At 41.1% G+C, this 15,853-nt stretch overlaps 1 protein-coding gene across 2 annotated transcripts in view; it reads left to right on the top strand.

Annotated features, from left to right (window-relative positions):
• The window catches only part of Ankrd55 (ankyrin repeat domain 55), an 85,006-nt gene extending 70,455 nt beyond the window's left edge, over nucleotides 1-14,551 (top strand). Inside the window, exons 8-11 of one of the 2 annotated variants that reach the window (XM_048368189.1) lie at nucleotides 422-1,077; nucleotides 7,445-7,450; nucleotides 9,949-10,041; nucleotides 14,209-14,551. In XM_048368189.1, the coding sequence (XP_048224146.1) occupies nucleotides 422-1,077; nucleotides 7,445-7,450; nucleotides 9,949-10,041; nucleotides 14,209-14,330 (877 nt within the window). In that variant the 3' untranslated portion in view covers nucleotides 14,331-14,551. The remainder of the gene's footprint in view (nucleotides 1-421; nucleotides 1,078-7,444; nucleotides 7,451-9,948; nucleotides 10,042-14,208) is intronic. The other variant, XM_048368188.1, reaches the window with a different exon arrangement.
• Nucleotides 14,552-15,853: the final 1,302 nt, after the last annotated feature.

The raw sequence follows: 15,853 nt of genomic DNA, 5'->3' as shown, positions 1-15,853 counted from the left end.
AAATCAGGCTCTGCTTCGATTCTCTGGGATCGCATTTAGAAAAGGCCCAAAGACACATTTCCTTACCCGGCAGCTTCCATCATTCTCTGAGGCAAAGCCTAAACTCACTCCTAGAGTTGATCTCTTTACATAAAGCTTGTGCTTGAGAAGAGAGAATAGTAATACTTTTAAGCTCTTTTGACCTGAATTAATCTTAGTAAAAACAGGTCAACTAGGGGTAAATTGTCAAAGTCAAGCCCTATGGAGCAAGAAAGATCTAACTTCACTGTACTAAGTGAGCAAAAATTCCACCTGGGAAGCTCTATACATGATCCCATACAAGCTCAGCAAGCAGATAGAATGAGGGGCCAGTATTTTAGTAGTGATACTTCCTCCCCTTTATATCCTCACGTACTACCCTTGTTCCTTTATATTTCCATAGAGCAGAGCCTGCTCGACCCCTTCCTTCCCAGAACAGTAGACCCCCAAAGAAGGAAGGACGCTTCAGCATGCTCAACCAAATCTTCTGCAAAAATAAGAAAGAAGAGCAAAAGGCCTATCAGAAGGATCACAGCAGAAACCCACCCAGAGAGGAGGATGCCTCAGAAGTCGATGACATCATTACCACCTTTGACAGCATCGTGGATACCAACTGCCAAGACCAGCCTAGTGACCAGGTAGCTATGGTTGATTTTAAGAAGAGGACCTCAGAGAATTCAAAGTACCACTTGTCAGAAAAGAAATCAGTGGTCCGGAAGGGGCTTCCACCAATCAGAGCACAGAGTCTCCCACCCATCACCCTGGGCAATAACTTCCTGACAGCCTCCCAGGGGGCCACTTCCCAGGCTGGGCTGAGCTCCGGTGCTCAGCAAACTACCCAGCGATCTCAGAAAAGTCGAAGTGAGCAGGATTTATTAAATAACAGAACTGGCTGCCAGATCTTTGATAACTCTTGGAAAAGTGATTCTAATCAGGTGTTCTCCTACAAAGCTTGGACTGTGTCTTCTTCTGATAAGCTGTTAGACAGGCTGCTTGCTGCCCGGCCTGGTCACCAGGAGCTCCCTGGGCCACCACATCTTCCTCATCTTACCTCACCAGGTAATGCCCTTGCTTGTTTCTCCCTTCCTGGCAGCCTTTTACAGGAAACACAAGTTCAGGCTAGGAATTGAAAGGTCAGTGGCCTCCACAGCAGGGAAAGAATTACACGAGTGACGGCCATGGAATTGGGGCTTTCCAGGTGATGGGAACAGTTCTGCTTTTCTGCCTTGAAAGTGATCAGGTAACTGTGTCCTTTTCATCTTCCCAGCAAGTATGTGTGGTGTCTCCCAGCATAGAGCAAGAATATTGCTATTTTTACTAGAAAGGAGTCTTAACCAGAGGATGTGACAAAAATCACTCACAAGCCCCTGATTTGTTTGTGAGGTGGCCTGTTCTGAAATCAGTATTCAGTGCCTACCCCATACCTAAAGAACCAAACATTGGTGAGAAAGGAAGGGAAATGGCAGTGTCAAACCACACATTTGCATATTCATTATTTAAGTCTCACTATATGTAATGGACTACTTGGCAATATTCCTTCCTGTCTCTTCCCTTAACTACTCAGAGCTCCTCACCCAAAGTTACCAGTGCTATTAATATATTTTATTATCCTTCCAAAGATATTTCACTCACACAATACAGGTATCTACTTCATTGGTCATGGGGATTAAACTCTGGGCCGGCGTGCTGTCCTTGAGCTCTTCAGCTCAAGGCCAGTTCTCTACCACTTGAGCCACAGCACCACTTCCAGCTTTCTCATGGTCAGTTGAAGATAAGAGTCTCACAGACTTTCCTGCCTGGGCTGGCTTTGAACCACGGTCCTCAGATCTTAGCCTCCTAAGTAGTTAGGATTACAGACGTGAGCCACCAGCGTTGGGCAGTATTTATATTTTTTAACAGCATATTGATGTATATGTATATATTCTCTGTCTTATAAGTAGAAGCATCACATGAAACAATTTATTTTAAAACATCTGCAAGTGATTCTGTTTCTAAGGCCTCTGGGGCTACAAAGCAGTTAAAATCAGTTCAGACACATAGCATGGTCATTTGTTTCTAAATGGATTCGTTGCCAATTTCTAAAACTTATGACAATTTACATAACAAATACAAAATTGCTAGTTTCCTTTGAGAAATTGAAAAATCCAACAGCACTGAATTCCCTTATGGCAGTAACTGGCTAGATCTGAGAAACCCCTGTCATCTTGAGGACCACTGCTCCCAGTTCAACTTAGTTGGTACTACTTATTTGAAATCAGCCTTATACTTCCTTGGCTTGCTGGATTGGCTGGTGCTCTCAAATTGAGCTATACCTCCAACCTGACTTTTTATTGGCTATTTGGAGATGGATTCTCAAAGACTTGTCAGCAAGGCTGGCCTCCAATCTATGAGGGTCTGGATCTCAATCTCATGGAGTAGCTGGGATTGCAGGCATGAGCCACTAGTACCAGACCCATATCACTTATTTTTAACAACATATTTCTGCTCTCATTTTTGTCTAATAGTAGGATTAAGAGAGAAAACTATCTCTTGAACCCATATTCCCATTAAAAGCAGAAAAATCAAAGGTGAAGATGATAATACATGTTTTATTAGGTGAGAGCCATGGTTCTTTTAGAACATTCCTTCCTTGTTAACACGCAATGAGCTGGGCTCTCTTACTTTATGGGTATATGCCTGGTACATGAAGATCTTGAATGAAAGTATGGCTCCCTTTGCACACATATTTAAGCTAGGACAAATATAGATGAGTCCTAGTATCTGAGGTAAACACTGAAGGCTTAGCTTCCCTCATAAATCACTGAGCCCTTGGCTAATGGCATGGGTAAGGGTTTTATAGTTTTGCTGCAGAAAGATGAAGGGAATTCATTATTCCGCCATCTTTTGAGATGCTAGCTGCCTCCAAGGCTTCAGCTTGCTTTCTGGAATTAGTCCTGTCCAAGCTAATACCTTCCCTTTTCAAATGCATTTTGAAAGTCATGTTTTGCTTTCTGCACAGCATACCAATCACTGATACAATGATTTCTGCAAAGTAGCCAGTTTATTTACAATGTGACCAGGCATGGATGTGCTCAAATCTCCAATCACTTCCTTGAGCATAGCATTTGGGGCATTTATGGGATAAAGTCATTCTGGGATAGAAAGTGTAGGGCAAAGGTGATTGGAGGTGACATGGTCGGTGGTATGCCCACACAAAGTCAAACTTCATGGGACACATATCCTATGGTATGTTCACGTGATCGGAGGGTGGAGTTTTTACTTTTTGAAATGAAAGACCACCCATCAGACACCTGGGTGAAGAATCAGTGGAGTCAACAAAATCATTCACTAAGCCCCTGAAGAGTAACCTAAGCAACCATTATCACCACAATCCACAGTTCAACCAAGTGTTGGAGGTGTTATCTTCAACAAAGTCAGTGTGAGACTAATAACATGTTGGTCAATTGTGTGTCCTCCAAACAAACAGATAACGGAGGGGCATAACAGGCACTCAGGTAGGGAAGAAGTACAATATCCTGGTTAGGGGAATGAGACTAGGCTAACTGTCTTTGTGGACTGATAATCATGTTAGAATTATGTGCTTGCCTTCCATTGAGTCTCAGAGAGTGTCGTCATTCATATATATATATATATATGTATATATATATATATATATATATTTTTTTTTTACTGGCTCCATGAGAGATGCTTCTGAGCCTCAAAAGATGCAAGACATACAATATTTACAATTCTAAACTTTGTTAGTAAATTACCAGTAAAAAGTTTCAGCCAATCAAACAATAGTGTGTCAGGATTGGGAATGTGGCATAGTGGTAGAGTGCTTGCCTAGCCTACAGGAAGCCCTGGGTTCGATTCCTCAGTACCACATAAACAGAAAAAGCTGGAAATGGCGCTGTGGCTCAAGTCATAGAGGCTAGCCTTGAGTAAAAGAAGCTCAGGGACAGTATCCATGCCCTGAGTTCAAGCTCCAAGACTGGCACACACACACAAAAAATAGTCGTTTTAATCTACATGAGATATCAAAGTAGGTATTTAGTCTGTAATCCCCAGTAACTCAGGCTCCTTCCTTCTGTATGACCCAAGGCCTAACCTATGGCTTCTTCTCTCCAGCTCATGACACATTCAATAGCTGATGGGCAGGAGGAAGGGAGGGGAAGAGAAGGTGGATGTCCCAGCTGAATAAATTCCATGGAATTTATTGCTTGCATCTCATTGGCCAGGACTTTTGTTACACATTCATGCCTTATCAGCAAGGAAGACTGGAGTTGTAGTCTCACAGCTGAGAATATTGTCTGTCCAGAATGGGAGTTCTGTTTCAAAAGGAGAACAAAAATATTAGCTTTATGTTGGATATAAAACTAGAAGAATCTGTCTCGTACAATTTTTATATTGAAGTAAAATAATTTAGACATTTAATACATTTGGTAAGAGCATTGCTTAGTCCCCCAAGAAAGCAATCAGAAAAGTCCTAGGGCAGCAGAATAGCAGAAAGGAGAAGCAACACTCTTCAAGGGATTCTTAAGAAATTAGTTGTGCTTATATCAATGCATGTATTTTTTTCAACAGTTAGTGATCATTCTACGAGTCAGATATTGAAGGAAACTAAGTCATGATAAGCCGAATCTCCTGAATCTTTAGCTTTTAAAGAAGCTTTAAGGAAAATTAATTTACTAAAATGATTGGCAACTGACTTTTTTGTTGTTGAAAATCAAATGCAAGCCATTACATATGCTCTGCATGCATTCTTACCACTGCTCAGCAGCTCACAGCCCTGACCCCAAGCTGACTTTAAAGTGATTTTTTTTCTCATGTTAGAACACAAAGTCATGGGGTTTTAAAATGGAAAGAACCTTGGCCATCCAATAACTCAGTAAATGATTATTGAGTGTCTGATTTCCTCAAAGGTAACGTATATCCATGGTTAAAAGGAGGCTCCTGAGCCCTCCCATTTAGGTCCAGATTCATCTCTCTAAGCCTTTCAGTTTAAAGGACTAATTTTGGCTCATGATTTCAGAGACTTCAGCCAGTCCACTTGGCTCTGGACCTATGAAAAAATGAACATCAGTAGGAGGCATGTATGGAGAAACATGGCTCAACTTGTGAACAAGAGGCAGAGATGACGAGGGCTCAGTGTAATATATAGCTCTAGAGGAAACACATTTAAGGACCCACTCCCTTGAATAAGGTTCCTCCTGCTAAGTTTCTGTCATCCCTGGAGATTTCCTCATCACCTGTGACAAAGCTACAGATAACTTTTATTTTAAAGATAATGAAATTTAAGTTGGGCATTCAAGAAAGGGAGGGAGAGATGAAGGGAGGGAGGAAGGAAGGAAGGAAGGAAGGAAGGAAGGAAGGAAGGAAGGAAGGAAGGAAGGAAGGAAGGAACGAACGAACGAAGGAAGGAAGGAAGGAACGAAGGAAGGAACGAAGGAAGGAACGAAGGAAGGAAGGAACGAACGAACGAAGGAAAAAAATGTATCTCAAAGAGCTACACTTCCTAGGCTTGAGGCAGTCCAATATAATGAGCAGAAGATTGAAAGAAGGAGAAAACGATCAGGTCTCCATGCTGTCCTTGCTTCCCATGGAATCTCCACCAAGCTCCATCTCATTCAGCTCCCTCCATGTGTGTCCCCTGTCCCTGTGGTGCTAGCTTCTGCTAAGCTTCAGGGCTTTACTTAGTGCCACCATATTTTCCTGTATCCTTCCACCTATGGCCAGCCTCTCACTTATTATTCACTGTCCCTCTGTTTGGCTTCCCAGCTTTTCTGTCATGGGCATAACTGATTTTCTATACAAATTTCCCTCCGCTTGAAAGAACTATAGGTGTCTGTTTTCCTAGATGAAGTCAAATTGATAAGTCAAGAAATGTTATATTTATGGACCAGGTGTTCTGGCCCCCTGAACATAGGAGCTGGGACTATATTTGTCTCACGGGATCCTTTCCAGTCACAGTTTACCTGTGCTGGAAAAGTTCAATGACTTGTTCTATCTTGTAGCCTATTCGTGATATATTTCAAACTTGAACACAGATTTCCTAAATCAGAAAATGTGGTTTTATTTGGGAAGAGTAATATATTCCTCTCTTTAAATCTTGAAGTCCAGTTTATTGGCATTCCTACCAGTTACCACTCATGTCATTTTTCTCATCAATTACATGGTTCTCCACTAAATGAAAAGATTTCCCTGCCTTACAGACTGTATTCATGTGATCACTTTAATCCCCACGTGATCCATTGGTTTTAGAACTACTGAGCCTTCTGCATTAAAGCGGAAGGGTTTCCTGAAGGGGTTTAAGTTGTTAAGTCCAGGCATGTTGAAATTGAGCAGATTTCTACAATAATTTCTACCTTAATGAGGTAAAGCAACATAATACCATACATCAGACAATTGGGCCACTCACTTGAACTTGGGTAGTTCCTTTTGCTTTGGCATTTTCTCCTTTCCTGCCTAGGTTCAGTAGAAAGCTAATGCAGGTTAACAGTGCCACTATTTCAATTCTAGGCAGCTGCTGTCCTGTGCTTACATCAGCAACTCTGAACAGTTAGCTGCAATGATGATTACTTAACATTTATTGAGACCTGTCAGCAAACTAGATGACAGATGGGGATGAGGCACTTATTCTAATGAGTTGGAGCACCTCTGCTTAATTTATTGTGAGCGGCTTTCAGAGAAAATGGAACAGAAAGCTCTGCAGTGTTTTCTGCTAGCCTAGTTATTTACAAGGCATCACAAGAACAAAGTGCTCACTTCCTTTCTCCCTCCAGGGAGAACTTCCTTCTCCAGAAGTTTCTAGATTATCCCAGCAACAATACACTCTTCTGGCTGAGCAGGTCAGATCCTCTGACCTTTCTGTTTAAAAGCATCAGCAGCTTTCTCAATTTCCAGGACAAAAGCTAAATTCGTAGACTGGACAAACACAGCCCTCTGTGTTGTCTGAGTTGTGTGTCACTTGGGATTTCTCTCTCCTCAGGCCCCCACATCCTGGGCCTCACCAGTTCCTTGAATATTTCTCAGTTCCTGGAAAGTCACCTTTTCACTATGTGACTCTTTTGCGTACATTTCTATTTTAGCCTCTCTCCACTGTTGAGCGTGACCAATTCCTCCAATATTCTAAGAGCCAGCTCAAGCCAGGCCTGGTGGCACACCCCTGTCACTCCAGCACTGGGAGGGCAGGCACAGGAGGATCTCAAGTAGAAGGCAACCTGGGCTACATAGTGAGACCCTGTATCAAACAAAAACAGGGGAAGACAAGTCAGCTGAGCCCTATAGGAAGGGTGGCTCTTCCTTCCTGTTCATAATACAATTATCCCCATCTTGTGGAGGGCTTCCGTTTTCAAGGCAGGGGAGTTTTTACCCTCATCCCATAAGTGAAAAGAGTGAGACTCACAGAGCTCCACTCCCCTGCCCAAGGTCACCGATTAGCTAGGAAGTGGTTAGGTATATGGCAGACCCCATTCCACAGCAATGTCCTCGCATGCATCCCAGCACTGTGTTGGGGCTTTGTAATTACTGAGTTTGCCTGTCTTGAATACCACATAAGTTACAGCCCTGCTGAGCACGAGGAAGTACCCCCCGCCCTTCGGTGTGCCCTTCAGTCTGGAACACAGTGTGACAGTGGCTTCTCAGTAGATGAATGACTTGACACCAAGGGATGGAGGAGAGGGTGGGGCTAGAGACAGGCAAACCTGGTCTGACAAACTGGCTCTTCCCAGAATGTGACCTCCAAGCACATGGTAAAATGAGGAAGACAATGGTACCCATCTCTGGAGGAAAGATGGCAACCAGGACTAAATGAGATGACGCCTGCAGCAGTTATCCCAGCCCAGATCATAGAAAGTGTTCAATAAACACTATTTATAGTTACCAAAGTCATTGCTTAATCTTGCAAACATGTGCACTTGCATTCAATAGATGAACCACTTTGTTTTGTTTTGTTTTGTTTTGTTTTTGGTCAGTTCTGGGGCTTGGGACTCAGGGCCTGAGCACTGTCCCTGGCTTCTTTTTGCTCAAGGCTAGCACTCTAACCACTTGAGCCACAGCGCCACTTCTGGCTTTTTTGTTTATGAAGTGTTGAGGAATTGAACCCAGGGCTTTATGCATGCTAGGCAAGCCCTCTACCATTAAGCCACATTCCCAGCCCTACTTTGGTTCTACCCAAGAATTTCTTTTCCCTGTTTCCTTTTTTCAATAAATAATGGCTCCTGGTGTTGTTTGACTTTCAAAGTTAAAGGAATAAAATAAAAATAAAGTGTGATGGCTCATGCCTGTAATCCCAGCTAATCAAGAGGCAGACACAAGGGGTCTGCAAGCCAGTCCTGGAAGAGTTACTGAGACCCAGCCCCCAAAACAAAATACAAACAAAAGGACTAAAGGCATAACTCAAGTGGTAGAGCACTTGCCTAGCATGCTGGAGGCCTTGAGTTTAATACCCAGTACCATTAAAAAAAAGGGGGGAAGGAGGAGGAGGAGGAGGAGGGGGAATAGGGGGAGGGGGAAGGGGAGGGGGAGGGGGAGGGGGAGGAGGAGGAGGAGGAGGAGGGAAATTTTGTTCAGTCTCCATCAAATGATACTGCTTAGGTAGTTCCCCTACAAAACCTGTTAATTTGTTTAAGTAGATGGAATCATGACTAATTCTTTTATCTTATGCCAAAAACTAATTTGTCCAAACAGAAGACTTTAACTTCATGAACATTGCTAAAATGTTTCAAGTCCTTTCATACTAGCATCAAATCTCTCTCTTTTAAAAAAAATAATGTTGGTTGTTTTCCTTTAGCTTTTAAGCTAAATACTTTATATTTTCCAGTTTATTAATTACTAGAAAAGCAGATACAGTTTTTCCCTATTGTATATAGTTGGAAGTTGGGCTTAGAAAGATCACACAGCTGAAATGTGGGGAAGCAGAAAATCCAGCCCAATCCTAGCTGACCTTGGAGCTGGAAGCACCTAGCTATTATGTTACTTGGTCAACATTCAAAATGTACTTAGATAACTTTTGTGTATGCATGTCTATTTTCAGATACCTAGAATAGCCATCTTTTGTAATCAGTAGTGTGTTGAAATTTTTAAACAACTCGCTCCAGTTGATGGCCAAGTTCAAACACTAGGTGGATATCAATCAATTCCCCAAAGAGTGTTCCTATCAGCTCTCCACCTCAGGTTTTATGGTCCTAAAAAGGGGCTATTTCTTCAGAGCCTCACACAGCTGTTTTCTAGGGCAGTGTTTTGCAATCCCGTGTACATTTGCATTACTTGGAAGCTGATGAAAATCTGGCATTCCACCTCTAGAAATTCTGGTCTAATTGTTCTGGGGTGTGGAAAAGGTAGCAGTTGTTTATTTGAGCTCATATGTTTCCACGTGCAGCAAGGATTGAGAAACTTTGCTCTAGGAAAAACGTAGTCATCACTCACTCACCAAAGATGGAATGGATAGATATGTGTAAAGTTATACCAGGCTGGGGACTGGTGGCTCATGCCTGAAATCTTAACTACTCAGGAAAGTCTGCAAGACTATCTCCAATTAACCAATAGAAAATCAGAAGTGGTGCTGTGGCTCAAAGTTATAGAGCACTAGCCTTAAGCAAAAGAGCACAGGGACAACATCCAGGCCCTGAGTTCAAGTCCCACAACTGACAAATAAAGATACGCCAGACTTAGATTCTTTTTCAACTTTAAACTTTATCGACTGATTATGCATGCTTATAAATTGCTATTTGCATTAGTCCACCCAAAAATGATTCCTGGTTCCTTCTCATTTAAACAACAAACGGAATCTGCTAGAAGTGCGGCTTCATGTGGCTTGTCTTGATTTCATTGTTTGTGTTACATTCAGCTTAGTGATCTGTAACAACTTTTATGACTCTCTAGCCCACTGGATTTTATAATTTGTGCTTGACTGAGTCTCAAATAACTAATACAAACGTTTGTTCCCAGGACAAAATTTTCAGCATCTCTCCCCAAACAGACCCAAAATCAGGGATCTTCCTTTCATTCGGAACAACCTGGCTCCCCTAACAGACCAAAAATGTAAGTATCTTAAGCTGCCTGAGCTTCTTTTGCAACTATGCACGTGTCTAGACATAGCTCAATGTTATTTCACTTCATGTTCATTTCTTTTTTTTTAATGTATATGGGATTTTATTTTTTTATTCAAATTTTTATTATCAAACTGATGTACAGAGAGGTTACAGTTTCATACGTTAGGCATTGGATACATGCCTTGTACTGTTTGTTACCTTGTCCCTCATACCCCCTTCCCTCCCCCCCTTTTGCTTCCCCCCCCCAGAGGTGTTCAGTTCACTTACACCAAACAGTTTTGCAAGTGTTGCTTTTGTAGTTGTTTCTCTTTTTTTACCCTGTGTCTCTCAAATTTGGTATTCCCTTTGAATTACCTACTTCCAATACCAGTAAACACGGTTTCCAATATACTCAGATAAGATTACAGAGATAGTGTAGGTACAACCACAGGAAGGTGATACAAGAACATCATCAATAATAGAAGCTACAGATACACATATGACGTTGAAAGTAGTTAAAACTGTGATATAACAATTGTTTCCATACATGGAGTTCATTTCACTTAGCATCATCTTATGTGGTCATAAGGGTATAGCTATTGGGCCTTGTGATCCTCTGCTGTGACTAGCCGAAACCTGTACTAATTATTCCCAATAAGGGAGGCCATAGAGTCCATGTTTCTTTGAGTCTGGCTCACTTCACTTAGTATAACTTTTTCCAAGTCCTTCCATTTCCTTACAAATGGAACAATGTCATTCTTTCTGATAGAGGCATAAAATTCCATTGTGTATATGTACCACATTTTCCTGATCCATTCGTCTACTGAGGGGCATCTGGGTTGGTTCCAGATTCTCGCTATGACAAATTGTGCTGCGATGAACATTGTTGTGCTGGTGGCATTACTGTGATTTTGTTTGTGGTCTTTTGGATAGACACCCAAAAGTGGGGCTGCTGGGTCATAGGGGAGGTCTATATTGAGCCTTCTGAGGAATCTCCATATTGCTTGCCAGAGTGGCTGAACCAGTTTACATTCCCACCAACAATGAAGTAGGGTTCCCTTTTGGCCACATCCCCTCCAACAATTGTTATTATTAGTTTTCTTGATATATGACATTCTTGCTGGGGTGAGATGGAATCTCAATGTTGTTTTGATTTGCATTTCCTTTATGGCCAGTGATGTAGAGCATTTTTTCATATGTCTCTTGGCCATTCTCATTTCCTCATCAGAGAAGTTTCTTTGTAAGTCTTTAGCCCACTTGATGAGGGGACTATTGGTTCTTTGCAGTTTTGTTTTGGAAGAAGGTAATTTTTTTAATTCTGCATATATTTTAGAGATGAGGCCTTTGTCTGTTGAATGTCCGGTAAAGATCTTCTCCCAGTCTGTGGGCTTTCTGTTTATCTTGCGAGCTATGTCCTTTGCCGTGCAGAAGCTCTGCAGTTTGATGCAGTCCCATTTGTCCAACTTTTCTTTGATTTGTAGCCTTTCTGGGTCTTTGTTAAGGAAGTTCCGTCCTGCGCCAAGGAGCCCAAGTGTTTCTCCTACTCCTTCCTTTAGTGTTTTCAGGGTGTCTGTTTTGATTTCAAGGTCTTTAATCCATTTGGAATTGATTTTGGTGCAGGGTGATATATAAGGATCTAGTTTTAGTTTGTTGCATGTGTTGAGCCAGTTTTGCCAGCACCACTTGTTAAAGAGGCTATCTTTCTTCCATACTATTGTTTTAGCTCCTTTATCAAAGATTAAGTAGGCGTAGTTCTGTGGGTTCAATTCTGGGTCTTCAATTCTGTTCCATTGGTCTTCATGCCTGTTCCGTTGCCAATACCAAGCTGTTTTTATTACTATAGCTTTATAATACAGCTGGAAGTTGGGTATTGTAATTCCTCCAGCACTGTTCTTTCTGCTTAGGAGTGTTTTTGCTATTCTAGGTCTTTTATTGTTCCATATGAATTTCTGGATTGCTTCCTCTATTTCATTAAAGAATGGTGTTGGGATATTAATGGGTATTGCATTGAATTTGTAGATAGCTTTTGGCAATATTGCCATTTTGATTATATTAATCCTCCCAATCCAGGAGCATGGGAGGTTTCTCCATTTTCTTAGTTCTGACTTAATTTCATTTTTCAAGCTTTTAAAGTTCTCATCAAAGAGGTCTTTCACTTCTTTGGTTAAGGTTATTCCTAGGTATTTTATGTTTTTGGGGGCTATTGCAAAAGGAGTTGCTTTCCTGATTTCAGCCTCGGTCTTCGGGTTGTTAGCATAGAGAAAGGCCATTGATTTTTGAAGGTTTATTTTATATCCTGCAACTTTTCCAAAGTTTTGGATCAGCTCTAGTAGCTTGGGGGTAGAGTCTATGGGTTTCTTTAGGTATAGGATCATGTCATCTGCGAAGAGAGAAAGTTTAACTTCATCTTTTCCTATTTGGATCCCCTTTATATTTTCTTCTTGCCTAATTGCTCTGGCTAGGTTCATGTTCATTTCTAAAATAACACTAGGTGCCAATACCTATAAATTGCAGGAAATAGACAATCAATAAAGCTCATTAAAACTTGATAACACTAAATCCTTTCCAAGAAAAATCTCTTGAAAAGTGGATATTTGCTCCATTCAGAAAATATTTGAACTATACAAACAATAATAGGTTTGTTTTTCTGTGTATTATTTGATGTCTTAAGAAGATCATTTGAAAATTCTTACTGGTATTGGTCACCTTGACCTTGGTTCCCTTATTGTGTTGAGTGCATAGGAATGCATGCCTTCTCTGTACTCATGACCCATGACGCCTAAGCACAGAGGGAGCTGTTCGTTTATCTTTTCTGAGATAGGATCACGTGTTGTAGCCTAGCAGGCCTTGAATTCACAATCATTCCACCTCAGCCTCTTCTAGTGCTGGATTTACAGGTATACATCACCATACCTAACTTTGCCTGATATATTTATTTGGCAGTATTCATTTATTTTATAGTATCTTATATTTTAAAAACCCAAAATGTGAAAGATAAACATATTCTCTTAAACCAAAGATCTTAATACTTAAGTGTGCCTAAGTGTGTTACTGATATTGCCTATTGAAAGTAGATTCCGGGGCCAAACTCATAGAGATTCTGCACCTGTACTGTGGGGCAAGCTTTATTATTATTATGCCCCTTGTATAGATAGGAAAATGAGTTCATAAAGGTTACATGGCTATCCCCATATTATTTAGGTAGTAAATAGCAGATCCAAGTGCAACATTACAGGATATTAAGCCAGTATGCCAACACATACCTATAGTTCCAACACTCAAGAGGCTGAGGCAGGAGGGTTGGGAATTGGAGGCCAAACCAGATTATATATGGAGACATTATCCAAAACAAACCAATCTAAAACATCCTGCAGTATATTGAGACAGCTGCCTCATTAAACAGGCAACATTTAATGAACTTTCATTTTCTCCCTGTTTTCCTACTCAAGCCCAGCCCATATAGACTTGTTTATTAACGTGAGCTCTCACTAACCTTTTGACTGGGCTGGCCTCAAACTGTGATCTTCCTAGTCTCTGCCTCCTTAGTACCTGAGACTACAGGCGTAATCCACAGTATCTAACCTCTAAATCCACATTGAATCAGGACTGTAGTCACAATGATATCTAGTTAAGATAAGAGTCTTAGTGTCTTGAATCCTGGTGGAATGTGGAGAAGCCAGTTTTTGTTTGGTAAGGCAGAAGCTGTGTTTTGCAGAATTAAATTTTGGGAGATAAGAGCAAGATCCCTGGTAAAGGAAATAAAAACAGAAGGGCATCCTAGGTACTTCCTAACATAACAGAAACATGAGGACCTTTGGAGATCTGCATGAAAACAGTACAAAGGTCTGAGATCCTTTTGAAAACCTTGGGCTAACTTGACTGTCCACCACAGTTCCTCCCTAAGCATAGTGTTATGCCAGGCATACACAACCCAATGGTGATGGAATCCAATTTGGTGCAGTCTTATATTTGTGGATATTTGACATCTCTGACCATGTAGGGTAAAACTGAATAGATATGTGCTATTAGACAGATATGCACTCATTGGGCTCAAGCTATTCCTCTTGAGCCTAATTGCTGCCAACAAGACTTCTTAGAAGTATCTCCACCCCTCAAGAAGTAGTACACTTCTACATCTTAAGTGTCTCATTCAATGCCTCCCCTTCCTCTGCCCCAGTTCTATCTGGAGAACCTCTAAGAACAAACCGAGTGCTTCCTGCGATTCCAAGTCAACGGGGACAAGGCCAAGCAGCTGCAGAAGATGACCACACTGCTAATCCCACCCATGACGCAAACTAACTGGGGACCACTCCCTGGGGAAATTCAGATGCATATATTTTCAGCTGTCAAAGGGCAAGATTACTCCAGTTTGTATGAACACAGACTAATTTAGCAAGCTGCATTCTACAAGCCATTTGGTTTTATAACTCACGATTCTTGATTCCAAATAAAGATGCCTCCAGAAGAAGCATTTGGATAGAATCTTGGAGCATATTATTAAGTTTGTGAGTTTTGTAACTGCTACATGCCATGGAAAAATGTGTCATTAGCTGGGAAACTTTGCCATGTTTGGCTTGTTTTGTGGCATGTTTACTGTTCTGTTTGCTGAATGGTTTTGTGATGTTCTGCTTTTTTAATGTATGCTTTGCTGAATAAAAACAACAACAATAAGAAAAATATATCCCAGACTTGTTCTTCACATTTCCTGTAATTCTACCTCAGATTGCTAAAGCTTAAATAAAATTAAAGAAATAAATTCCTATTACTAGTTACTATCTATGGCTTTTTTTAGATGCACTATCTTCTGAAAAATGTTTTCTAATATTGTCAGTTCCCACTATAACTCAAATCATTTGACAATATTTATGTCCCTTCTTTGTGACTTGATTATTTCCACCTGCTGTTGTTTTCAGATATCACTGATTATTCCAATACTGAGAAGAACGTGTTACTTGGCAGGGTGTACATCCTGGCCTAAAAGAATTGAACAGACATTTCCCACATTCCTCAAATACCCACATAGTTAATAATTCTTAAGCTGGGTGCAGTGGTTGATGGCTCTCATTTCAGTTATGCAGGAGGTATAAATAGGAGAATTACAGTCCATACCATCCTGAGAAAGCAAAACGTAAGACTGTATTTCAGAAATAACTAAAGCAGAGGCTTACGTAGAGTTCCTGACTACAAGTGCAGGCCCTTCATTAAACCATCAAGAAAAAAAAATATTCTTTTCTGCTCACTACCCAATAAGATAATGGTTGCTGGGCACTGGTGGCTCAAGTCTGTTAACCTAGCTATTTAGAAGGCTAAGATCTGAGGATCATAGTTCAAAGCCAGCCCAGGCAGAGAAGTCCCCATGAGACTTTTATCTCCAATTAACCACTCAAAAACAGGAAGTGAAGCTGTGGTTCAAAGTGGTAGAGCACTACCCTTGAGCAGAATAGCTCAGAGACAGCTCCCAGACCCTAAGTTCAAGCCCCCAAACCACACACAAAAAAAGGATAATGGTCAATCCACATTATTTCTGAGACTGCATGTTATGTAAATATCACTATGATAAAACTGTGTGTGTGTGTGTGTGTGTGTGTGTGTGTGTGTGTGTGTGTGTGTGTGTTGGTCCTAGGGCTTGAACTCAGAGCCTGAGCACTACCCTGAGATTTTTTGCTCAAGGCTAGAATGCTACCACTTGAACCACAGCTCTACTTCTGCCATTTTTTTTTTTTACTTAATTGTAGATAAGAGTCTTAGGACTTTGCTGCTCAGGTTGGCTTCAAACCTCAGTCCTCAGATTTCAGCTTCCTGAGTAGCTAGGATTACAGGCA

The sequence above is a fragment of the Perognathus longimembris genome, chromosome 19, assembly GCF_023159225.1.
Source record: "Perognathus longimembris pacificus isolate PPM17 chromosome 19, ASM2315922v1, whole genome shotgun sequence".
Classification (NCBI taxonomy): Eukaryota; Metazoa; Chordata; class Mammalia; order Rodentia; family Heteromyidae; genus Perognathus; species Perognathus longimembris.
The sequence above is the reverse complement of the archived record's forward strand: the minus strand, read 5'-3'. Positions and strand labels throughout refer to the sequence as shown.